General features: G+C 51.2%; 1 protein-coding gene across 1 annotated transcript in view; it reads left to right on the top strand.

Moving 5' to 3' along the window:
• The first annotated feature begins 2,041 nt into the window (after positions 1–2,041).
• Positions 2,042–26,739, top strand: part of ZNRF4 (zinc and ring finger 4) — a 51,422-nt gene continuing 26,724 nt past the window's right edge. Inside the window, 3 exon segments of the mRNA XM_033135481.1 lie at positions 2,042–2,086; positions 2,865–2,963; positions 3,664–3,825. Coding sequence (XP_032991372.1) covers positions 2,042–2,086; positions 2,865–2,963; positions 3,664–3,825 — 306 coding nt within the window.

The following is a 26,739-nucleotide window of genomic DNA, read 5'->3' on the forward strand; positions in this document are numbered from 1 at the left end:
GTGCCAGAAATTGTAGGTGCCCAGACTTCTGGCTTCAGTCCTGCTCTGTCTCTGTCTCTGTCTCTGTCTCTGTCTCTGTCTCTGTCTCTGTCTCTCTTCCCCTCTCTCTCCCCCTGTGACACCAGGCCAGGTTCTGGCATCTCTATCTCTGTCCGTTCGTTCAGTGGGCATTTATGGAGTGCCCTTTGTGTGCCCGGCCCTGGGGATACCAAGACAGACCCTGCTCCGGCTGCCCCAGAGAGTGGGGCAGTTTGTTCACTGCAGGGGGTGAGAGGGCCCCAGGAAGGGGAATGTTTTCGTAATTCACACAGAGGTTTCTGTACAGGTTAGTGGTGGTCCTGAGCCTACCACCTTTATCTCTCTCCATCTGTCTCTGCATCTCACGCCGTCTTTTTTCCGTGTATCTGCTCCCTGCTCATCGCTCTTTCTCTTTGTGTCTCTGTATCTCTCTCTCTGCCTCTCTCCTGGGTATCTATGCCTGGGTTTCTCTGTCTGTCTTCATCTCTGTCTCTGTCTCTCTCTGTGTCTCTCTCTGTCTATCTGCCTGTATCTGTCTCTTATATCTCTTGTCAGAAAGGACCCCCCTTTCTTCTGATGCCCTGAGCATGACCACTGGGGCTGCTGGGATCCAACCATTTTGCAATCATTGATTAAGCACCTCCAATATGCAGGGCACTGGGGACAGCCTGGTGACCGGGACACCAGCCATGGGGCTTGAGGTCCCCCAGAAGAGACAGAAGCTGCAGGGCAGGGGACTGCTCCTGAGATCCTGGAAACCTCTCCTCTGGGCTAAGGCCACTGTCCTCTATATGACTGGGTGGTCCTCGTCCTTCTCTGGGCCTGTTTCCCCACCTGCCCGAGGAGGGAGGTGCTTAGGGTGGCTGGGCCAGGAGCTGCTCACATGGCATAGGCTGTTTGTTGGCAAGAAAATCCTGACTCATCCCCGTGCCCAAATGGGTTTGAAAGAATGCTCCAAGGGGAAAACAGTTGTAAGAAAAAAACAAAAAAAAAAAATCAGAGTCGACCGCCCAGCCTGCCGTCTGACTCACCTGGGGTGGAAAGAGCCTCACTGCCGTCCCCCAGGTCACTGGGGAAACTTGCCTGTCTTTTCCCCCTGATGGCCCCTGGCTAGCCACTGAAGGCTGCTGGCCTCGCTGTGAGGCTCCAGGCCGAGCCCCGAGGGTTCCTGGCTTGGCACTGACTTCACTCCTATGCTGCGAGCTCCAGACCCACTAAGCCCCTTGCTGGCTCCCACGTGGGAGAGACTCTTCCTAGCCACAGGGAATTTGCATGTGCTGTTTGGATGTGTGGAACACCTGCTGCAGACCCCTCATCTTTCATCCTCCACTTTGCAGATTCAATGTTACTTCCTTGGGGAAGCCCTAAACAGGTCATGTTCCTCCGATTTTGCATTCTCAAACCATCCTGTTATTTTCCTTTGTAGCATTAATTATTTAGATTATTATTCATTCAGTGTATATGTTCTCCAACTAGCCTGTGGGCATCGTGAAGGCTGGGATGGAGTCTCACCTGGTCACCACTGGATCGTGCAGCATTTAATAACCTATTGTAAAGGAGTGGGGAGCCAGGAACACCCTCCCTTCTCAGGCTCAAAGAGGGCCCCCTGCCCCAGTTCCTGTCACCACTGTGCCCAGCTCCAGGTGGCCAAGGGGCACAGAGGCCCTGGATTGCGATTCTAGGCACTCTGGCTCCTGCTGCTGTGATAAATGGGAAAAATTCAGAATTAATTATTGACTGCTCTGCCGAACCAGCCTGATTTGGACAGATAAAGAGTGTCCTCGCTGCCGTGTCTGCCCAACACTTCTCAGGAGTTTATTAGAGGTTGGAAGGTGGCTGGCTCAGAGGAGAGTACCAGAAGGCACTGGCATCAGATGGAGCTGGGTGCAAAGCCTGGCTCTGCTGGGCCACTTTGGGCAACTCCTTTTCCCTCTCTGAGCCTCAGTTTTCTCATTTGGAGAAAGGGAAGAGAAAACATCCTCATCTGGTGAGATGAATTTCTTGGGGAAATCACCTCGAGCTAATGGAGTGTGGCATGCAGTTGCTTCCAATAAATGCTGCAGAATTGGTGAGTTGACTCTGGAGGCCTAATTCTTTCTCCCCCACCGACACCCACAGAATGCAGTGAGGCCGGGGCAGGGACAGAATCCTTACCCAGAGGTAGATCTGTCTCCCTTAGATGGTGCGAGATGGCAGATGGTCTGGTTGTAAGAACTGATCTAATACAGCAACCACAAAGGACCAACTGTCTGTCTGAACTATTTCCTTTCCCTTCAGATTCCTGATTGCCTGACCGACTGCAAGGGCACCACGCCTTCCGGGGGACAGTGCAAAGATGGCAGCATCTTAGAATTCAAATGCCATCAAATTAGCCTAGCATTGTCTGGCAGAAAGATCACGAAAGCCACATATATAACTTAAAACTTTCTGGTAGCCACAAGCAAAAAGAAACAGGTGAAATTCATTTTAATAATGTGCTTTATTTGACTCAATACATCCAAAATATCATTTTAACATGCAACCAATATAAAAATAATTGTTAATGAGCTATCTTACATTCTTTTCTTTCATACCAAGTCTTTATTTAGAATCTGGTGTGTGTTTTATATTTAAACAGAACATCTCAATTCGAACTAGTCACATTTTAAATACCCGTGGCTCCCCTATAGGACAGTATAGAATTATGGCATATGATTATCGCTTGCCTGGACCAGTGCAGTTTGCTCTGCCCTAGCCCCCAGCTGCCACCCTCATTCCCCATAGTGTGTCCTCCTCGCAGCAGACACCAGAGGGCGCCAGCCCTTTGTGAGCACCTGAGGCAGGTCCCGCCGCTCCTCTGTCCACAGCCCTCCGTGGATCTCATTGCCCTAGGGGACAGGTCGTGCAGGGCCTTGTGGGCCATGAAGAGGACTAGGGCTTTTACCCAGAGTGAGGTGGGAGCCCAAGTGAGTGATGATGGGGAGTGTTCCAGTGCAAAGGCCCTGAGGCAGAACCCTGCCTGATATGTTGGAGGAACAGCCAGGAGGCCCCTTGTGGCTGGAGCAGAGTGAGTGAAAGGGAGAGAGGGAGGCGGTGAGGGCAGGGAGGGGACAGAGCAGGTCATGCAGGGCCGTGTGGGGAGGACTGGGCTTTTCCTCCTAGATGGATGGTAGGTGGTGGGTGTAGCAAGAACAAAGGCTCTGATGGGGTTGGGGGAGGCTGGCTGCATTGTCTCTGGATTCAGGACAGGCAATAACTCCACCTCAATGGAGTCAATGGTACCAAACCTGCCTCTGCCTTCCCTTAGCTGAGTGAACTGAGGCCAATGACTTGCCTTTCTGGGCCTCAGTTTCCTATCCATACAATGGGTCCAATAACAGACCATCATCTGATAGTGTGGCAGCTGAAATGCGCGCCTGACTCCTTGCAGCCGTCGTGACTGGGATTCGAGTGGGAAGAGCAAGGCGCTCGCCTGGGAACAAAATTTAAAGAGGCTCCACTAAACTCAATCATCTGAATAAATACTATTTTAATGCAACATTTTAAAAAACCTCACAATGAATGCACAAAAACTCTATAATGAACAAAGTATCAAAGTGTTAAATACTGGCAGCATCTCACCCTGCACTGGCTTCCTCCCTGCCTCACTCCCCCCTGCTATTGCAGGTGCTGCAGCTCACAGGAGGCCCTTCCTACCGCCAGCCTCCCCTCGCAGCAGTACCAGCCTCTGATCAAACCTTAATTCCCCACGATGAAGCCCAGGGATCTGCCCAATTACCACCGCACCCCCTGCACCAGCAGCACCACTGGAGGGCGGCTCTGGCAAGGGTGGGCCAGGCTGGGCCCCCCCCTGGGGGAGAGGGAAGGCTGGGAGGGAGGACGCAGAGTGGCTGAATTGGAAGCTCAAACTTAATTAGCCCCTCAGGATTAATTACTGGGCCCAGGAACAGGCTGAGAAATCTATTACCCAGTGGTTCCCGACTCCAGGCTTTCCTCATTCACTCCATCATTTTTCCCTAACCCTCCCCGTTCCTTTCTAACAAAATATATTTATTTTAAAGATGTACTTTTATATCCTACCATGGAAAACCCAGATGCATACATATTTTTGAGCAGAACAGACTGTATATATAAATTTGGGGGGGATATACATTGAAATGAATATGTAATTGTTAAAAATGATCTTCGTGAGGTGGCCGGGTAGCTCAGTTGGTTACAGCGTGGTGCTAATAACACCAAGGCTGCCAGTTTGATCCCTGCATGGGCCACTGTGAGCTGCGCCCTCCTTAAAAAAAAAAAGCCCTTTATGGTCTTGTTTGGAACCATGATAACAGCAGCTGCTCTGTGAACACTAAGTATGTACTAATTGTTTACACACATTTTAGCTCATCTCCTCACAATAGGTTTAGGTGGTAGAAGCTATTATCACCCCCATTTTCCAAGAGCTTGTCTGAGATCTGTGTTTTGGGCCCCACTGTATACATGAGACTGGGTTCAGACCTGAGATCTGGCCTGCAAATCCCCGACAGGCTGTTCTATGCAGGGGAGCCACTTTGGGTTACAGTTGAGATTAGAATTTGCAGGGGTTTTTGTTGTGTTTTGTTTTGCTTTGTTTTGCTTTGCTTTTGGCCTCTGAGCACTTGCCTGGGCTGTTCCCTCCACCAAGAATGCCATTCCTTCCCATGTGTGAATCCTCCTGATTGTTCAAAACTCAAAGCACATGTCTGCAGGAGTGCTTTTTCTGTGGACCCCTAAATTGAGGCTTCACAACCCCCCAAAGGCCCCCTCAGTCTCCTCTGCCCAGCCTAACCGCTGGTGCTGGGAGTTCTCTGTCTGGTTCTGTCTCCCTTACACACACACACACACACACACACACACGCACCGGCCACAGACATGTATATTTTGCACACACCTTGGGGGCCTGCCCTCCGTGCCCCATGTCCCCACTGCTGTGCCTGTGGGTGGCAGGTCATTCCCCACAAACTCCAGTCTCACACATCAGCCCCGCCCTCTGCCTCCAGCCTGGGAACCATCACAGTGTCAGAGATGACGCAGCCGCCCCAGACCGGTCGGCCTCATGTTTAATTCATTTTGGGGCTAATTATAGCCGGACTGAGGGAGGGGCACGTTAATCTAGGCCTCCCCTCTCCAGCCTTCCCTGCCCCCAAGGAAGGGTCCGGGGACGGGGTTTGTGTTTCCCTCTTCCCCCACCTCCCCAGCTCAGGACAGCGGTCCCAGCCCTGCAGCACCTCCTCCTAGAGTGCAATCTCGGAGACAGCAGGATGGCGGAGACGCAGGCACGGGGCGGGGAGGTGGGAAGGAGGCGCGGGGATTCCAGCTCCAGGCACCTGTGTGCGAGAATCAGGACGCCTCCTTCCCAACCCCCTCCCTCGTTTTCACGGATCAGGATTGACAACAATACCTGGGACGACGCAGGCTAGTCCCCCATCTTCCAGGTGGGCCCACCAAGGCCTGAGGCTCCCAACAATAGTGAGTAATAACCAACCTTTGGAGTCATTTCATGTTCAGTAGTAGTTGTGGCGTTTGGCCCTTCTGAAATGTTAGCTACATTTATTGCCACCGTCCTTGAGTGCTTACTCCGTGCCAGGCACAGTGCTGAGCAATTGATGTGATTATCGCTGGGCTGGGATTAGGGTGACGTGAGCCAGGCGCTGGCCTCAGAGGCAAAACTTAAAGAGGTGCCAACAAACTCAGCAAGAGAAATACCATTTCAGCCATGTTTTAAAGAATCCAAAACAATGCAAAAAAGTCCCAGTGAAACAAAATATGCAAATGTTAAATACAGCCGGATAGGCCCCTGCACGGGTGGAACTTGTAGGAATGTTTTGATATGCTCAACAGTCCCTAGCACGTGGGGACTGTGATTGTCAACACCCATTTTACAGGTGGGGAAATTGAGGCACAAAGCAACTGAGGCGGCAAGCGCTTGTCCGCTCTGCCAGATCAGCTACCCCTATCCTGGCCCAGGTCGAGGCTTTGTTCTCCCCTCCTTCCTGTCTCAGTCTGTCCCTGTCAACTTGACTGAATGACACTGCCCAAAATAGCTGTGGGTGTTAGTGGGTGGCGGGCTGCCCTGTGCCACACGCCCACGGCGCTTTCATAATAGTTTTCCTGGGTGGGTGACAGAGACCAGAGCTCCAGGGCTCAGCACTGGCCCTTGCATCTCTCATCTATGCCTCAGTGTGTACCCTGAGGGAGTGAAACCTCTCACCGTCCAGCTTCCAGTCCAGCAAGGGGGTGGCGAGGATCAGGTTCTGGCCCGCGTGAGAGGCCGCCATTCATGAGGACTTCCTTGGGGGTAAGTGTGACCCGCCCCCTTCAAATTCCAATTTAAATGTATGTGCAGTTTGAAGCTAAGATTGCTGAAACACCTGGCCTGAATTCGAATTCTAACTCCACCGCTTGCATGCTGTGTGACCTTAGGCAGACCACTTAACCTCTCTGTAGCACTGGCCCCATCTGCAAAATCCCCGGGATTAAATTAATGCATGGAAAGTTTAGGGGGATACCTGGCATACAATAGGTGCTCAGTGAGTCGCTGAAATCACTGGGCTTTCAGCTCGAGGCATCCCAGTGTCTGCAGTAATATGAGGCGTGACCCGTTTTAAAGAGAAACCGAGGCTTCAAGAAGGATCGGAATAAGCCTGAGGTCGCGCCCCTCGCGGCTGGCCAAGAGGGATTCGAATCCGGGGCTCAGCCTCCAGCTTCCCCTCTGACATCCCTCACCCTCTAACGCCCAGAAAGGGGCAGAGGCGGCCCCCAGTCACAGAGCGGCGGCAGTGGCAGCGCTGGCGTCCGGATCCGGGGTTGGGGGAAGGGCTTCGCGGGCCGGGACCGGGAACCGAGCTCCCGGCGGTGGCGTTGAGCGTTTCCATGGCAGCCTGGCGGGAGCCGGCCGCAGTGATTAGGCGTCCAGAGGAGCGGCTGCTAAAAATAGACCGCGCCTCACCGGGCTCATTAGCTGCTGGTCTTTTGGCTGCCAGGTACCCCCTCCCAGCTCTCCTTCCTGCTTGCGCCCTGGAGCAGTGAGGCGGCAGGGGGATGTGGCTGGTGGGGGAGGCGCAGCTGGGTCCTGGGCCCTCGCCTTGCGGGACCAGCCTCCAGGGCGCCCTCCTCCCGGGACCTTCCTCAAAGGCAAATCTGATCTCACTCCTCCCCTGCTCTAAAGTCTTCCTTGGCTCCCATTGTCCTTGACCTCAAGTCCCCATATTTTGCCCCCATTACCTCCCTGATGCCACGTCCCCCTGCTCTGGATGTCTCTCTCCCTCTGAACCTTTGCTCCTGCTGTCACTTCCGTATGGATCTCTTTGCCTTCTCTTCATCTTTGACATGTCAACTTACAAATCCCCTTCTCCAAGAAGCCAGGGCCCCAGCCCAGCTCCGGGGCCAATTCTGGGGCCCCTCTTCACAACTCCGACACTAACCTGTGAGCTCTGAGAGGAAAAAGATACATGTGTTTTGGTCCCAACATTAGAAATAGGATGGGGCACACAGCAGGTGCTCAATAAGTGTTCGTGGAATAAATGAGGGAATGAGATTACCCAGCTCTGGTAGAGGCATTTCCTGGGGGAATGGTGGTGGGTTTGCCGACTGAGGTTCCCACTATCCTCTGCCCCCAGGCCAGAAGGTCAGTGGTCCATCCTCTCTCAACCAGAGTCACTCTCTGCTTCCTCTGGAGAGTATGCCCTGCTGTGTGACCAAGGCAGCTCACTCACCCTCTCTGGTCCCTTTTCTGCCTTACTGAATCACCACAGACATAGGACTTAGATGTTGAAAGGAACTAGCTCAGTTCTACTGGAACTGCCGGAATGTGGAAAGAAGAAGAAGGGAGATATGAAGGTGGAGAGAATGGACATCCACGAAAATATCTTATTTATTTATTTTTTAATTAATTTCAGGTGCACAAAACAATGTAATAGTTAGACATTTATCATTTATATCCCTCACACTGTGTCAATCCCCCGCCCCCATCCGCTACCCCTCTGACATCGCACACAGCCATTGCATTTCCACTGTCTACATTCCTAATGCTGTATTCCACTTCTTGTAACTATATACATAATGTATAAACTTGTAGTTGACATTCATTATTGTTCAGCTTCAGCTTCAGGTGTACAGTGCAGTGCTCAGGCATCTACATCTTCCCTGAGGAAAACATCTTGAGATACAGTTAAATCTGTTCAAGGACAAGTGGGCAGCATCACACTGGCAGGGTTTTCCAAGGAGAGCACCAAGAAGGGCAGTTTCCAGGATGGCCACCAGGTGGCGCATTTGGCAAGGTACAGCTTGGTTACCTCAAGAGGGATGAGACTAAGAGCAAAGTCAGAGGGAAATCAGGAGGGAGAGGGTGGGATGATGGGCAATTTGCAGCAGAAGAGTGATAGCAGGGAAGAGAGGAAGTCTGGAGTCTGCAGTGTGGGCAGTGACAGTGCTCAAAACTCTTGATTATTTGTGATCTATGTTGCCATGAAACCCTGACCACAACTAAGAAACTGTAAGACCATGGTTTAAATGAGGGAGAAGCTCATCACTCCCTGTCCTCACAGTCTGGGCATCATCCCAGGCTGCAGAGGTAGCTCCGCTGTCCCCAGGGACTTAGACTGCTTTCATCTTGTTACCCCCCCACACCTCAGCAGAACTTCCTTCTTGTGGACCATAATGGCTGCTCCAGTGCCTGCCATCACAGCCACCTTCCAGGTGAAAGGGGAGTGGGGAGGAAAGAAGGCTAGAGAAGGGCCTATCCTTATCTTATGAGGTCACAACCTGGAAGTTTTATGTACCATTTATGGTACATGTTACATGTACCATCCACCATATAATCAAAGGGTTACTCTGAGCTGTAAGGGGGGCTGGGAAATGTAGTCTTTAGCTGGGCAGGTCCTATTTCTAAAGGAGAAAGTAGAGAATAAATATAGGGGGCCAGCCCACAGCTTCTGCCACCAAATGGGTTGGGAAGGAGGATCACCGGTTCGGTGATCACAGCAGAGAGCTGTCCCTGCCCCTTGTCCTCTGGATGAACCTGCCCCTGTCACTGGCCTGCCCCCATATCCTCCCTCTCTTCCCCTCGATATGTTGTTCCAGCCACACCAGCCTCCTCACTGTTCCTCCAACACACCAAGCATGATGCTGCCCCAGGGGCTGTTTCCTCTGCCTGGAATGCTCTTCCCCCAGATCTTTCCATGGCTCCTTCCCTTCTCTCCTTCAGATCTCTGCTCAGATATCACCTCCTAAGTGAAGCCTTCCCTGAACATCCTGTTTAACATTGCAAACTGCCCCCTCCCTCCCCAATTCTTGCCCCTTCCTGCCCTAATTTTCTTCCCACCACTTGGCATTCTTTAAAACCCTATAGCTAGGGAACCTGAGGTCCCAAGGGGGAAGGTGATTCACCCAAGGTCACATGCTAGTGGGTGGCAAAGTGAGGTTGCCTTACTCACCAAGTTCCTATTTTCTCTATCAGGTGACCCTTTTTTTCCACTTTTCTCTTCCACCCCGAGTGATTCCTATAAATTTCCTTTCTGCCTGTTTCCTGGAGTGAATTTCTGTTGTTTGCAGCCAGAAGCCCAGATGACCAAAGGGGCACTTCCATCGTGCCAGGCACAGTGCCCGCTGCATTAACTGCCATGCCACATTTAATTGCCACACAAGTATGAAAATGTTTGCAGATTTCCAAACACACATAAAATGCTCTTAGCCCCAATTTTAGAGGCGTGGAGAGGCTGACTTACAGTGGCCGGGGGAGGGCGGGGTGGTCCTGGTCAGACAGCCAAAAAGCAGCAGAGGGTGTCCCACCCTTCTCACTTCCTGACCGCTGTTAGAGGAAGCTCACCGCCTCCCAGGACAGTGCAAAGCTGATGCTCTCGGGTTCGAATCCTATGTTACGCAGACTTGGGCATCTTCCTCTCCCTTGCTCGACCTCAGTTTTCTGAGAAATGGGATTCGGAAAGCTACCCTGGGCATTTCACACAGAATGTCCCATTGTTCCCAGAACCTGGCATATGGAAGGTGCTCCCAGGAAGCGGGAAGGTGAGGACATCAACGGGCTCCCTCGGGCTGCAGGCGACCCCACCCCAGACCCCCTCCATCTCCCCAGCCTCGCTCCATATTCCCTCGGCTGCCCTGTGCCAGATTTCTGTTTAGTTTAATAATCTCCCGAAAGTTTAATTGTTGTTTTATTCACCCGTGACCTTTCTCTCTCATCTGGAGACGTATTATTGCTAATCTACAAATTTCAAGAACCAGATTTATTTGCAAAACCAATTACCTGCCTATGCAAATGACCTCTTTCCGCACCCGCCTCCCTGGCCAGCTGGCTGCTGGGGGGAGAAGGGGAGCCACTGCCCGCCCCCGTTAGAGCTGCTGCTCCAACACTTGGATGCAGACTTATCTACAATTCCTCTGAGCAGGCGGCCCTCTCGGCCCCAGAGTTAATTAGAATCTCAGTAATCAAGGGAGGCCCTGACCCCACGTTTCTCAGCTCTGACCTCCTAACGGGGCCTCTTGAAGTGGCTGGAGGCTCTGATTGCCTCCCCACCTGGCCCTTCTGATGGGAATGATGGCTATTCATGTGTTCATTCATTTATTCGTTCATTTGTTCATTCATTTAAAATTATGCATTGAGTGTCTACCATGAGCTAGGCACTGGTAGCAGAGCAGGGAACAGGCAGGCCAGAAGGAAAGAAGTTCCCATCGTCATGAAGCTGACAGTCAGAGAGAGAGAGAAAACAGGCAAGATAGATAAGGAAAATGTGTAGCGTGTCACACAGTATGAATTGCAATGAAGGACAATCAAACGTGAAGAGAATGGGGAGTACCAGGGATAGGTGGTCAGGGAACATGGACCCCTCTCACCCTCCCTCTCTCCACTCCAGCACAAAAAGGAGCTGATTCTTAAAATGCCAAATTTGGTCCTGCCTCAGGGCCTTTGCACTTGCTGTTCCCACTGCTTGGAATGCTTTTCCCACATCTCTTGGCCAGACCCACTTTTCCTCTCACAGTCTCAGCTCACACGTCACCTCCTCAGGAAAGCCTTCCCTGACTGTCCCAGCCAACGGACAACTGCCCCAGACCATTTCTGTCCCCTTCCCTTGCTTTATCATTCTGAATGCTTCCTGAAATTAGATTAGGCATGAGTGTGTTGTTATTCTCTGCATCACTCTATTTTAATATCAGCACCTTGAGGACAAAGAACTGTCTGTTTTGTTCACAGCTATATCTTCAGCACTCAGAACAGTATCTGGGTGCTCAACAAATATTTGTTGAATAATGAATAAGTACATGAATGAATGAACGCGGCAGGGGCCAGGAGGCCATGTTAGCCATAATGTAGAGAACATAATAAAACTTCTTGTGGTCCTCTTGGCCTCAGTGCTTTCCCACAGCTTCATGGAGTGTCTGAATGTTCCCATTTCATAGCTGAGAACATGGAGGCTGCTAGATTCGGTGTGTGGCTTGACCAGCAGCAGCTGACAGGGCTGGGATCAGACACCAGCGGCTGAAGGCATTGCCGTCAATGGTCCTCAGGACCCCTAACTGTCTAACAGGAGGAAGGGAAAGAGGGGCCATGGGTGTGCAGCAGGACCCCACCAATCCCTGGACCTCAGGTTCTCCATCTGGGTAAGGGCCCTCAGGACTCCACCCACCTTGTTTTCCCTCTCACCATTCTGGTCGTGCCTTCTGTCTCCTTTGCCTTCCTGTCACCTCCTATGGCTGCTTCCTGCGCACCTCCCCTGGACACCTGAGCTTGAGTGAGACACCAGACATCTAACTCTCCTGGGCATATACTGTTCCTCTGCCTGTCACACTGTTCCCCATTGGAGCCCTTCTATGGCCTCCCAACCTAATCAGCCCTTCCTCCCATTATGCATCCCAGAGTCGCCTGAGCGTGTCTTAAGAAACCGTGACAATGTCAATGATGGAGTTATTTGTTCAGTTGTTTGTTTAACATTTATCTTCCCAATGAGAGGGCAAGCTCCAATAGAACACGGCCTCGGCTGTCATTTTTCTCCTGGCGTCTTCAGCACCCAGCACAGAAAGGGCACCCAGCGGCAGCTTAATAAGCGTTTTGTTGAATGACCCACCAGTAAGCGGGCAGGTAGAGGGTGGATAAATGAATGGGAGGGTAGGTGAGTGGGGGATGTGGGGTGGGGGATGGGAGGATGGACGGGCGGTTGGATGAATGAGAGACGGATGAAAGGATGGGGGAGGAGTGGCTGGGTGGGTGGATGGAAAGATGGTTGGAGCTATGCGTGGGTAGGTGGGGGATGCGGCAATGTGTGGATGGATAGACGACAGGAACGCAAACTCGCCTTGATGGGCTGCCCCGCAGTGGGCCTTGGTGAAGCCCCGTCTCCACCCTGCCAAGTGGCTGGCTCTGAGGACTTGTGTTGGGGTGGGGCATAGCCACAGACCTCTAGCTCTTTTTGTGGGGCTCAGAGGTAGAGTAGGGGGAGCCAGGCCTGCCCATCAGGTTTCACAGCCCTTCACCCCCCACACCTGCACTGCTGCTGCCCGTGGTTAAGCACATCCCCCTGATGGGGCCCCACCTTTCGCCAGGAACTTGGTCCCCCAGTCCTCCCCTCTTTGCCCCTTCACTTGATTCAACCCTGGCCGCCTGCCGATTCAATTATTCTGCTGCTGGGGTGGCCAGTAATTTTCTTTCGGGGCTGAGAGTCTATGTTTTTATCTGTGTGACTTTGAACAGCGCGGAGACCCAGAGACAGTAACATAGAGACAAAAAGAGGAGACAGAGAGACAGAGAGAGAGAGAGAAAGGCAGTCTGGGCTAATCTGCCCGCCAGCCCCGAACCCAGCAAGGCTTTCAAGTATTCCAAACAGTGACCAACCTGCAAAAATTCCAGCAGTTTCCCCTGTGACCTCATTTCTTTCTCCCATCCCTCACCACACACACACTTTGGGGCACAAAACTCCGCCCAGACTTTGCTGCGTACCGCACTAATGACCAGAGCAGCTCAGAGGAGAAATGGGGGAGGTTGGGGGGTATTAATTGTAAGCTCCTTATCCCGAGAGGAGTCCAAGCAGAGGCCATAGAAGTTCAAGGTGTTCGTTTATTTTGCATTTGGGTCTTTCAATTTTTTCTGAGCACTTGCTAAGTGCCAGGGCCTGGGATGGAAGGAGTGAGGGGTCAGAGGGAGGAGGTGAGGGCAGGGAGGACTTGGGCTTTTCCCTGGGGGAGGTGGAAGCCTGGAGCGCTGTGGGAGGAGGAGGGATGAGGCTGACTCAGGTATGCCCGGGATGGCTGGGGGGTGGGGAGTATCTTGCACTTTTCTGGCTGTGTGACCTTGGGCAGGTTCCCCTCTTCCCTGGCTCCTGAGCCCCTCTCTCCACCCTCCTGGCCCCGACCTCTGAGCAGCCTCAGGGATCCTTGATGACTCCACTGCCCTGTATCAGGGGTGATTATCTGTAAGCACGAACCCTCCCCAGAGCTTTGCAGACAATAATGAAATCACCTAATCTCATGATCGGGGACTTAACAGGGCCATCCTCACCGGTGGCTTCCTCTCTCCAGGGAGGAATTCCCCAGGCTCCCGCAAGGAGAGAAGACGCTTCCTTTTCATTCTGCCTCCCCCTGCCAGGAGCTTAAGCAAAAATCAGCTGTTCCCTGGAGAGGAGCTGTGTGGGACCATCTTCTTTATTCAGGCCCCCTTGGAGTCTCTTTAGTTCTGGCTGTGCACCCTCCTTGCTGTGTGATTCTGGGCAAGTCCCCACTCTCTCTGGATCTCGGTTTCTCTCCTGCCTTCTAAGCCTCCTGTGAGGGGCTACATTGTGGGAAGCACAAGGTGGCGTCACCCTGTGAGAAGCAAAACCTTTCCTTCTGCTCCCTCCATACCCCGCTTGTAAATGGTGGTCAGATACACATAATGTAAAATTTCCATCTGAATCGTTTTTCTTAAAGTGAGCTCAGAGACATTAAGTCCGTCCACACTGTTGGGGAGCCACCCCTGGCGTCCATCTCAGAACTGTTTCTCATCTTCCCAAACTGAAACTCTGCCCTTGTTACCCTTGCTTTTTCATCCTAACAAAGTATCTTGGGAATACTTCCGTGACGTTCCTTATTCTTTTATACGGTTGCAAGGGGCCCTGGCTGGACCATCATTCCATCATTTACAAGGTGTGATCAACAGGTACTGTGGATGCTGCTCCCAAGTGCCATCCAAAGGAAAGGCATGGATCTTTAATACAGGAAATAGCGCGTGGAACCTTAGGAACAGTGTGTGACAAGTTTCAACTTGTTCGGTGCAGTCGGGTGTGAGCTACGGTTGAGAGACGGTGTGTTTTCAAGTGTGCTGTAAATCATCCTCCATCATGACAACGCTCCGTGTCACACATCGCTTCTCGTACACGGCAATTTCTGTCAAAATCATTACGGTGTGTCCTCATCCACCTTATTTACCGGATCTGGCATCATGAGACTTCTGGCTCTTCCCCAAAGTTAAAATGATTCAGGACATCGAGGTAGCCACAACAACACAACTAAAGACACAAAAGAGGGCTTCCAGAACTGCTTCAGACAGTGGCAAGAACAATGGGAGAAGTGTGTTCGAAACTAGGGGGACTAATGGCAATGTCTTTTACTGTAATAAATTATTTTTATTCAAACATTCCCTGTATTGTTTGATCACACCTCATAGTTACTACTTCCACTTTTTCTAAGCTTTCTACACAGGTCTAACTGTAGCGTTTATGCTCCTAACCACTGACCTATTAGGCTGAGAACTCTTGCCTTCTGGGGTTATATTAAACATATTTACCCTGTTACCCCCAAAATAAGACCTAGACGGGCAATCAGCCCTAATGCGTCTTTAGGAGCAAAAATTAATATAAGATCTGGTATTATATTATATTATACTATATTAGAACAAATCTTATGTTATAGTAAAATAAGACTGGGTCTTATATTAATTTTTGCTCCAAAAGACGCATTAGAGTTGATTGTCCGGCTAGGTCTTATTTTCAGGAAAATGCGGTAGTTACAGGTGCAGCTTGTGGCACCAACCCACGAGAATGGGCACCCTGGCGTGGGTCCCAGCAGTGCTGTTAGTGGCTAGACCTTGGGGAGGTCCAGCGAAGTGGGCAGGAGCCATCATCTATGTACCAAGCACTCCTGGACAGTGACAAGCCCCTGGTCACAGCCACGTCAGGAACATAAGTTCTCTTGCTTCCTCCCTGTCTGCTTGCGCTTTGGTCAGAGTCTTCCTGAAGTCAGTCCTGCTATCTTCCACCCAGCATGTCTTGTTCCTTCTTCTTGAGAGAGTCTTGGCTGTTGGGAAGAAAAGGCCAGCAGATCTTGAGCAAGCCTCCAGCAAGCAGCTGGGGCTAGGATGATCCTGTTTGTGACAGCTAAAGGGACCTGAGAGCGCCTGGCCAGTCCCTATTCCAGCCTACAAGCTTGGAAGAGCATCCCCTTGCTCCTGAGTCCCCCAAGAAGGTGGACGGGAGGGTATTGGATGTCTGGTGAAGTGGAACTTAACATTTTTTTAATCAGGAGGAGCTGCCAGCCACCTTTCCTTTGTAGAGTGAAGACAGCTAAACTCTGCGAAGCAGAAATTCTTTATTTAGGAAGAGTCAGTTGAATGATTCCTGCTAGTTTCATTCTTATTCAGGGCATCCATCGTCGTGGGGAATGGTGATGATGTTGCAGTAGCAGGTCGGATCTGTCAGGACAGCCCCAAATGCAACGGCTGAGAGTGCTAAGCATTTATTTTGGTTTTCTTTTTAAATTTATTGGGGTGACAATTGTTAGTAAAATTACATAGATTTCAGGTGTACAATTCTGTATTACATCATCTATAAATCCCAGTGTGTGTTCACCACCCAGAGTCAGTTCTCCTTCCATCACCATATATTTGATCCCCTTTACCCTCATCTCCCACCCCCGCACCCCCCTTACCCTCTGGTAACCACTAGACTGTTGTCTGTGTCTATGAGTTTTTGTTTCTCATTTGTTTTATTTTTGTTTTCAAGTCTACAGATTAGCTGGTGATCCTTCTAGTCTCGACTGGGCTCTTCCCTGCCTCTGCACTCAACTTGGGGTTAGAGAGGCAGCTTTGTGAAATTTGGCTGCACTCTTGTTTGGGGGTCAGTTGGCTCTTGGCTGGGACAACTGGGCTTTCTTCCATGGCCACCTCCCATAAAGAGCCGTATGCTCCTCAGGCAAACTAACCTGGGGTTATTTGCATGGCAGCAGGGCTCCAAGAGACTGCGTAGAAGTGTGTCAGCCCTATTGAACTTGGAAGCAGGCTCCAGTGGAACCTGGAGATGACTGTAGCCCAAGCTGACAGCTTTATTGCAGCTTCACAAAAAATCCGACGACCAGCTAAGCCGTGTCTAGACTTTTGACCCACAGAAACTGTGTGATAATAATTGAATGTGGTTTTAAGCTGCTACAATTGTGGCTATTTGTTACGCAACAATAGCTGGCTGATACACCTCTCCCCAAACTTCTTGACGTGCAAAGCGGGCCATTGGGGATGAGGTGGAACTCATCAGAGCAAAGGAATGCAGATTTCATTTCCTTCTCTTCTGAAGCTCTCTCTGATGGATTGAGGTGGCCCAGAGGGATCTCTAAAGGCAGGAAAAGACACTCAGTGGTATCCCACTGGGGACTTAGTAGAAGCCCAATCAAAGATACTCAGGGTGGGGCAGTCAGAGGATGCTGAACCTCTGGCTTCAGCAGTTGGCTCAGGGCCACCCATCAAAACCCAAGTTGGCCCACTTAGAGTGAAGTCCTGAATATTTGCTGGATTTATGGGGGGAAATTCTGCTATTGGGGAGAAGACACTCTTTTCCTCAGAGGTTACTGAGCTGATAGAAACCTGGTCTTTCTAGAAATCATCTGATCACCATGTGGGAAGCACCTTCCCATGAATGGAGCTTATAGAGAGAAAAGCAGATGATCTTGACATGATTTGAGCGGGTGGCCGGTTAGCTCAGTTGGTTTGGTTGACATGATTTGAGCACCTGGATCGAACCATGCCTGAAGCCACACATTTTGTTACAATAGCTCCCTTTTTGCTTAAGCCAATCTGAATCAGGTGCTGTGTTTGGTCACTTGCAGACCAGCATCCTGACTATTGAAGATCCGGGGCTGGTGAAGGTGGCCTCATGGGTCTGTATGAGTCTGCTAGGGCCACCATAACAAAGTACCACAGACTGGGTGACTTAAACAACAGAAATTTATTTTCTCAAAATTCTGGAGGCTGGAGACAAATCTAAGAGAAGGTGTCAGCAGGTTGGTTTAATTTGAGGCCTCTCTCTTTGGCTTGTAAATGGCCGTCTTTTCCCTGTGTCCTCATGTGGTCGATCTTCTGTGCGTGTCTGTGTCCTAATCTCTCTTCTTCCAAGGACACCAGTCATATTGGATTAGTACCCACCCCTATGGCCTCATGTTAACTCAATTACGTCTTTACAGGCCCTGTCTCCAAATCTAGCACATTCTGAGGATTAGGGCTTCAACATATGAGTTTTGGGGGACACAATTCAGCTCATAACAGGCACCAAGCAAGTGTGTGTGTGTGTGTGTGTAATCGGCAGGACCTCTCTAACTGCAGACCTGTCTTGGTTGGTCCTGGCTGCTGGGGGTGACATGGGAGGGGATCCATTTCTAACACCTGGGAGGTGTTAGGGACCAGAGCAGCCGAGTGAGCAGCTTTAGGTCTGGAGCTTGGTACTGCAGGTAGAAGACCTTCTTGCAGAGTGGTTGAAGATGTGGGCCCTTGTGCCACACTGCCTGGCTGCTTCAAATCCCAGCCCTGGAACTTGCCCATCCTGTGGCCCTAGATACGTGAGAGACCATTTCTGTGCCTCAGCTTCCCCTTATGAGCACCCATATGCTTATTTTCTTCCCCTATCTGAACTGAGTCACTGCCAGCCTCTCCTCTGTCAGTCCCTCCAAATACTCACCATATTTTAAGGCTCACATCAAATGTGGTCACTTCCAGGAAGCCTTCCTGGACTACCTTGAAATTGTCTATGGACTAACACAGGATTTATCTACCGTAATATCCAAAGTGTTTGTCATACTTCACATAATGCTCACATGAGCCCTATGACATAGATTCTTCTTCTCAAACCCATTTTGCAGATGAGGAAACAGAGGCATAGCAAGATTAATTAGCTGGCCCAGCATTAGGGGAGGAGCTGAGATGGGAATTCACCCCCAGACCCCAAGAATTATGCTCCCACCCTCTACCCGCTCTCCTGCTAGTGGATTCTGCTTCTGAGTGTATCTGTGATGGACAGGCTGCCCTCCTGCGCCTGTGTGAGCCTGGCACGATGCCTCCTCCAGGATGCTCTGTCATGTTGCTCAGGCCCTCCTTTGCGCCAGGAAGCTGAGCAGAGACTTGGAGAGGGAGGGATAGAGGGTGCCCGCAAGAGAGATGGGGCAAGATTGATCATGAGAGGCCACGTAGCCGGTGGCTTTTGTGGAGATATGTCACATTGCAGACTCAGCACTTGGCCTGCTTCTTCTGACCGCTGCTGCTGCCCCAGCCTCTGCCAGAAATCCTCCACCAGAAAGAAAAAGGACCTAGTGAGCCCCTGGAGCTGCTGAATGACCCACGCAGGGTCCTTGGTGGCTTCTGTTAGGTAGTATCTTTCTCCCCTGAGAAAGGAGGGCAGTGGTCTGTGTCCAGGTGAACTTGGGTTCAAGTTCTGGCTCTGCCAACCACTGAGTGACCTTGAAATGTCCTTCAACCTCCCCATGCCTCATGCTCTCCTTTTTAACACCCTTCTCTAGTGGATCAGCTTGAGCATGAATCTCGGAGCGGTGGGGATGTAGTAGGTGCTGGATGAAGAATAGCCACAATAATAGTAATGATACAAACAGCACCGTGGTTGGAGGAAGCATGGGCTTTGCAGTCACACACATGCCAGTTCAAATTCCAGCTTTTGGAATTTATGAGACTCGGGGAACCCCGGACAAGTTCTTCCATCTTTGGGGGCCTCAATGTTGTTATCTGGGCAGTGGGTACAGCAGTATTTTCTCCTTTGTGGAGGTTGTAAGGAGGAGTCATGGAGGCCCAAGAGGGTAAAAGTCAGAATTCCCGGCGCTCATGATGAAAGTGTTAGGTTACATGGCAAAGGAGAATGAAAGGTGCAGGTGGAATGAAGGTTTCTAGTCAGCTGACTTTAAGAGAGAGAGAGGATCATGGAGGGTCCAAATGGGCACAGTGTTATCCCAAGCGTCTTGAGAAATGCAAGTAGGAGGAAGGACAGGGAGATGGCAACATCAGAAAGACTTGACCAGCTATTGCTAGCTTTGAAGAGGGAGGAAGGGGCCTCAAGCCGAGGAATGCAGCAGCCTCTAGAAGGAAAAGGCAGGAAACAGATTCTCCCCTGGAGCCTCCAGAAGGAACCAGCTTTGTCCACAGCTTGACTTTAGCCCAGTGAGACCCGTGTCGGACTTCTGACCCCAGAACTGTCGGAACTGACTCCAGAACGCAATGTGTATTGTTTTACTAAGTGTTTCACTAAGTTGTTGGTAATTTGTTATGGCAACCATAGGAAACTAATACAGGTGGTAGCTGGCATTGGCAGATGTGGGAGTCAGGTGTATGTCCATTGTTCCCTGCCTCCTATTCCATCCTCCCATTCTTCCTCACCTGCAGAACCAGGGCTGAATGGCAATTTGTTAAAGACTACATTGCCCAGACTCCCTTGCAGCTAGCTAGCTAAGAGTGACCATGTGACAGAGGACTGGCCAATGAGATTTTGGGAGAGACTTCTGGAAAAACTCCATAAAGGAGACAGTACACTGGAGAAAGTCTGCTTTGTCTCCCACCCTTCTTCCTTTTTGCTGCTAGAACAAGGATGTGATGGTCAGAACTTTGGCAATTATTTTGTAACAGAAAGAGCAACATGACAGACATACTGAGGAAGACACAGGACTATGTTCTTGAATAGCTGAATCAGTCATCCCTGGATGAATAAGTCATCCATTTATTTAACAAGCATTTAATGAGCATCTTCTGTGTGCCAGTGGGAACATGAGAACAAGACAGATAAAAATTCCTGTCCTCTGGGAGCTGACATTTGGAGGAGGAGAGAGCAGACAATGAACAAATACATAGTGTCAGGAAGTGATGGAGGAAAATGAAGGGGAGAAAAGATAGCAGAGGGATTGCTCCGCGAAGGCTTTTGGAAATAGTGCTTTAGAGTAAAGATCTTAATGACATGTTGTATAGATGAAAAATGTTACTTAATGTTGAGCAAGTTAACTTGGGTGTTCCTGTTACTCGCAACTAAAAGCATTGGTACTGCTGTTCCTTTCTTTAAGTTCTTGCACCATGTCCATGAGGTGAGGAAGAAATGACCATTCTGTTTTACAGATGAGGACACTGAGGCTGGGAGGGGAGGTGACATGCCCAAGATCACACAGTTAATAAGAGGGCGAGTCAGGACTGGAACCCTTCGGTGGGTAGGTAGCTGCGAGCCCTGGAGGTTTGAGGCTGGGAATCGTGCAGTGAGATGTGGGGACCATCAGGCGAGGGCAGGAAGATGCATAAAGGGACGTGTCTAACATCAGCACCTTTGCTTCTGCAGTACCCCCACCTGTGATGCCTTCTCTTTCCAACCCCAGCTGCAGCCACACCTCCTCCAGGAAGTCTCCTTGGCCCCCACTGGCCCTGTTGCCCCATCGTGCCCTTCAGCTGAGAGCTCCGAAGGTTTGGGAACAGTCGTAGGTCCCTCCCCCTTTCCCAGCTGCCGTACCATCATGTTTATGCATCGCTCTGGAAAAAACTGATTACATTCCAGCCTGACCTTCTCCCTGTCGGCGGGTCCCATTACCGCATCAATCACACGGCTCAGAGGGGGAAAAATTATTTTATCTTTAACGATACTTAAAACTGCTCCGCGGGGCCATCATGGGGACTGGGCACGGTAACTGCTGGGCCATGTGCTCTGGATCTCTGTGTCCCGCAGACTTCTCGTTTGCTGTCTCTCTGCTTTACAGAAACCATTGGAACCCTCTGATTTACAGACTTACATCCCACCCTCTGGGGCCACCCTGTTTCCAAATGGGACGCATCCATCTTTCTCGGTCGCTATCTCACTGTCTCTCTGCCTTGACTTCTTTGTCTTTCTGTCTGTCTCTGTCGCTATTTGTTTCTCTGCCTTGACTCTTTCTATCTCTGACTTTCTATCTCCCTCTGGTGCTGTCTGTCTTTGTCTCTGTCTCTAACTCTGTCTCTTTCTCTCTGTCTTTGTTAGTACTCAGGGAAACCCAAGTGACCTCTTGAGTGCTTATCCGGGGGACACCCACGTATCAGTTTCTCATTCCTAGCACCCTGTGATGGAGATGCCACAATCATGCCCATTTTACAGTGCCGGAGACGGAAGCCCAGAGAGGCAAAGCCCTTTTGTCAAGGTCACACAGCAATAATAATAAGGCTGAACTGGGGTGATTTGAACCCAAGGCCGTCTTCACCAGACCTGGCCCCCGTAATCAGTCTTACCTGTCCCTGCATAGACAAAAAAGCCATTGTCCCTTCCTTCTGAAAGCAGTATGGGATCCTGAAGGCTTTGGAAGGCTCAGACTTCAGGGTTGGGTTTGAATCTTAAGTCAGCCATCCTGTGACTTTGGGCAGACATTGAATAGCCTCTGTCTCAATCTCCTCATCAGGTGAATGAGCCCTCATGGGGCTGTTGGGAGCTGGGTTCTGAATGCCACTATGGGATTGTCAGATAAAATACAAAATGCCCAGTTAAATTCAGATAAACCATAAATAACTTTATAAAGTAGGTATATTCTAAATATTGCATGGGTTATACTTATACTAAAAATTCATTTGTTGTTTACCTGAAGCACAGATTTAACTCGGCCTCCTGTATTTTTATTGACCAAAGTTGGCAATCCTCCCTTGGGGCTTTCTCTGGAGGCATAAAAGGTTCTGGATACCGTGGGGCAGACTCGTTTGAGCACACGGTGCCGGGCTCTCATGGCTGCTCTGCATGTGACAATGAGGTGTTCAAACACAGAACACACAGAGAGATTTGTGGGCACTTTGGCTCATGTCCTTCTGTTGGATCCAGGGCCCGCCTCAGTCATTTGGAAATGGTGCCTCCACTGACGCCTGACCTTCCAGGGCAAAGCTGGCCAGAAGCCCAACATCTCATGAGGAGACAAAGAAAGAATGCAGCCAGACTCAGGCCACTGTCTCCCCATCCCCACCTCCTGCACCCGTGGCGGCCCCTCCGGTCACCCCATCACGGTCCATCCCAAAGCTGGTGGCCCTGTCCCGAAGGTGTCAATACCTCCCGTTCGAAACTTCACCCCACAAATCAATTATGGCCTCGGGTGAGTTGATTATAAATCAGCTATTTTCATAATTGTTATGTCTTTAATAAATCAAAGCTGCGCACGTCGCCGGCAAAATGGAGCTGTTCCCTGGGCTCATCAATTACCCGGGGGAAGACAGGGCCACTTCCATAGTCCCTTGTCCTCCATCCAATCTGGAGGGGCTGCCGCTGGCCAGGGAGCTCCTGGACGGGGCCGGGCCGTTCCATTATGGAATTGCTTAAGCAGCATTTTAAATAACAAAAAGGGATATCATTTAATTTTTTTGCAACGTGGAGATCAATACGCTGTCCTTCAGATGGCATGACAGATCATCTTGGCGAGCTTCTCCGAGTTAATCCAATTTCTCTGGGTCTGGCTGCGACTGGGTGGGCTGGGCCCAGCCTGGAATGCGTGGGCTCGCAGGGTCTTCCCAGCCAGCCCATAAGCACTGCGGGTATGTACGCCGTGGGGGAAGCAGGGAGGTGGGCAAGGAGCCAGCTCTGCGGGCAGTGTGTCTCAACCAGGGGATACTGGGCGATGTCTGGGGACATCTGTGGCTGTCATGACTGGGGGAGCTGCTGGCATCATGTGGTTGGGGTCCACGGGTGCTGCTCAGCCCTCCCACAGTGCCCAGGACGGCCCCCATAGAGAATGACCCAGCCCCGATGTCAGCAGGGCCAAGGGTGGAGAACTTCCTTTAGGGCAATTCATGGTTGGTAATTTGGGAGACCCCTCTATCTTCCTCATTTTTACTTTTGAGCCATGGGTCCTGGTTATTCCAAAGCTTGCAGGGACCAGGCCTGCCGTGATAGCAGAGAGACCCAGATTCGAGTCCTGGGTCTGCCATCGATGGTGCTATAATCTGGGGCAAAACTGGCTGTTTAGTTTCTTCCACCATCGCATGGGCCTCTGGGTCGCACCCCACCGGGCTGTAGAGATCCTGGAGTCAATTATTCAAATCAGTCAGTATATATGGAGCACCTACTGTATACCAAACAGTGTACTGGGTGTTGGGGATCCAGCCACCAAGACGGAGGAAACACCTACCCTCATGTGGTTTAAATTCTAGTCAGGGAAGAGAGAGAGTTGGCAAGTAAAGAAATAAATGAGAAAGACAGTTTCAGAGGTCGGTGAAGGAAATAAAAACAGTGGCTGGGGGCAGGGTGATTAGGACAGGAAGTCATGGGATGTGTATTACTCAGGGTTCTCCGGAGACACGGAATCAATAAGATGCATCTAGAAAGAGATTTGTTTATTACAAGGAATTGGCTCACAGGTTATGCAAACTGAGAAGTCCTATAATTTGCCACCTCGCAAGCTGGAGACCCAGGAAAGCCAGTGGTATAAGTCCCAGCACCAGGGCAGGAGAAGACAGATGTCCCAGCTCAAGCAGTCAGACAGAGAGTGAATTCTTACTTCCTCTGCCTTTTTGTTGGATTCAGGCCCTCAACAAGTTGGATGAGGCCCACCCTCTTGGGGAGGGCTATGTGCTTTTCTCAGTCTACCAACCCAAATGCTGTGCACCCTATGGCTTGGTCAAATTGACACAAGTAACCACAGGGGGCTTCTCTGAGGAGGCGACATTGGAGCAAGAGCCCTATATCGGCTGCAGTGGACAGAGAAGTCTTGGCTTGGATAGCAGCCAACTTCCTGACCCTCTTTCCAGGGACTCAGTTGCTGTGCTACCCGTGGGCATGACATCTGGGCAGAGGAATGGCGGGGAGGGGGCAGTTCTGAGGAGTGGAACAAGCCAGCCATGCGTGAGCAAAAACCTAGAAGTGGAAAAACTGGGGGAGTTTGGGGAAGAGGCTGGGACTAGATCTCAGAAGAGAGAGTGAACTTTGATTCTTGACGACCCTTGGAATGCTGGGCCAAACCATTCCTGAAGCCCACGCTGCTTTCTGAATTAAATGCAAACCTGGCCTCACTTTGCCTTGTGAGCTGCTGAGGCTGGACATTCAGGAAACCCACAAACTCTGTGGGGAAAAAGATGGAGAGCTGGCAGAGGAGGCTTCTCCCCCAGGGCTGCTATGACTTGCTGTTGTCAGGTTGAACCATTTGGACTGAAGTCTTTGGCAGCTGGGAGCCATAGAAGATGCTGGAGCAGAGCAATGACTCCCTACCCCCCACCCCGTGATTGTACTTTTCTTTCTCTGGCTGGCTTGGAGAAGGCCTCAGGCCACAGCCGGCCGGCTGGGATCCCCCAGTCCCCCTGCATCCCCCTCAGACCTGCTGCTGGGCTGTCATCACTGCGGGAGAGCCTGGGAACAGGAGACGAGAATGACCTGTGATTGTCGCAGAGGCCTATGCTCTAATTTCCACGAATGGGTTTTGAGCGACTAATGCAGCCCCCGCTGGGCAGGAGATGGAGCACCCGGCAGGGCCTCCAAGACTAGAATGTTCCAGGCCCATCCACAGCTGGGGCCTTAACCCTAGCCCTCTCACTCCCTGCCCTGGGTCCCGGGAAATCTCCAGTCCTGGGGGCTCTGCAGGGAGAAGGTGGGGCAGGACCCCTGCCCTCTTGGATTCGGCCGGCCAAGCCCCTTGGGTAGGAGGAGTCAGGCCCTGCAGTGCGATGTTAGCTTTTGGTTTAGGATGTAGAGGTGGCAGGACTGGGAGGGATCCAGTCTCCCCTGAGATGGATAGGGAAACTGAGGCTCAAAGTGGGGCAGGATCTAGCATCACAGCCTAGAGTCGGGGCTCCGCTGGAGTCGGCTCAGACTGTTTTAGACTAATTTCAAAGGGGGCACCAGGCCAGTGTCTGTTGAATGGATAAAGGAATTCCCCAGTGAGTGCAGCAAGGTCTACCAGGCTGGATCCAGACACAGTCACCATAGTTCTCCTGGCACATGCAGCCCCTTCAGGGATGGATGTGGTCATAACCTATCTCCCTCCAGGTGCCCAGAAGCTCAGAGAGGGGCACCGAGGAGGCGCAGTTTCTCTCCCGGACCCCCACCCCAGCCCTGGAGGGTGGGAGGCCACTGGGGAGTGGGAGGGGGAGGAAGACAGGTACCTCTGGCTAGAGCCCTCGATGTGTGGGCGACGTGTCGGCCAGGGGCCAGGACAAGCATGGGGGCTCAGCCAGGCCATCCTGCTGGGGACGGGGCAGCCATCCTGGGGTTCCAGGCGGGCGCTTGGTCAAAACTTACTGAAGGAAGAAATACCCGAATGATAGCATGGAGTCGGAGCTCCCTCCCACTTCTCCACAGCCCCTTGGGGGACTCAGTTCCATTGAAGCAGCATTTCTGTGCCCCTACTGTGCCCAAGATAGTCCCACAGGGAAGACTAGAAGGATGACGATGCGTGACAGCAGAACAGAAGTGCCTCAGAGACAGAAAACCCTGAGACTCAGCGGGATGAAGACCCCATCCAACAAGACACCCTTTCCCCTTCGAGTGCGTCTCTCTGGCTTGACCCCAGAACCAGGGCCCAAGATCAACAGGATTTTATTGGGCACTTTTTCTTAAACAAAATAAGACAAAATCCTAAAGCAAAACGCCTCTCTCCAATTCCTCCAGAATGCAGGACATTTTCTTTGTTTGTTATTAGTTCGTTTGCAATGACGGAGGCGCCTCCACGAATGGCACAGTGATTAGTTCTGCCCCCCTTGTTAAAGCATCCCCGCCCCCCACGCGGCCCTCCTGCCCTTGTCGTGAGTGGATGCTGGAGAGGCGGTGGTGCAATCAAGCTAGGTGGTGGCGGTTCGTTTCCTGACAATAGTAAGACTTCTCTCCCACCCACCAGGGACACCGGCACATGTGTCATCAAAGAAAATAAAAGCCTGGGGCTGGGAGACAAGGGGGTACAAATCTTTAGGGGGCAGTTTTGCCTCAAAGCAAATCAGCTTGTGGCTTCTGCCTTCCCTTTGTGCTCCAAGCCCAAGGCTTGTCATGGATTTGCTCACTTCATCCTCACGCAGGTCTGCAATGTCTGCGCTACCATGATCCCCATAATGGCCCAGAGAGGAGAGATGACTTGCCCAAGGTCACACAGCGTGAGCTGGGATTCGAGTGCAGTCAGGTTGGCTCTTAAATGCCAGTTTGGGCTTCTGCCTCTGGCAGGGCCATTCAGCTCACAAGCTTCCTAAGGCTTCCCTCGGCCCTGTGCAAAGTCGAGGCTCTGAACACTGGAGCTTCATGGGCCTGCCTTGGTGCCCTCTCTTCTGTCCACCACTTGCCTGTGGCCTGCTCTATTCCTTTTCACTAGACTGGTCATACTCCTGAACTTTGCTAAAGTGCCAGCCCCCTGTCTTCCAGGAATCTTTCATCTATCCCCACCGAGACCAATCTTGCCTGTTTCCTCTTTGGTCTTCAGAGACACAGGGCGTTGACCTGCCTCAGGACCTTTGCACGTGCTATTACTACTCCCTGGAACACCCTTCCCTATATGGCTCTTTGACCACCCCCATTACATTCCATCCCACCA

Source organism: Rhinolophus ferrumequinum, chromosome 18 (genome assembly GCF_004115265.2).
Source record: "Rhinolophus ferrumequinum isolate MPI-CBG mRhiFer1 chromosome 18, mRhiFer1_v1.p, whole genome shotgun sequence".
In the NCBI taxonomy this organism is placed as follows: Eukaryota; Metazoa; Chordata; class Mammalia; order Chiroptera; family Rhinolophidae; genus Rhinolophus; species Rhinolophus ferrumequinum.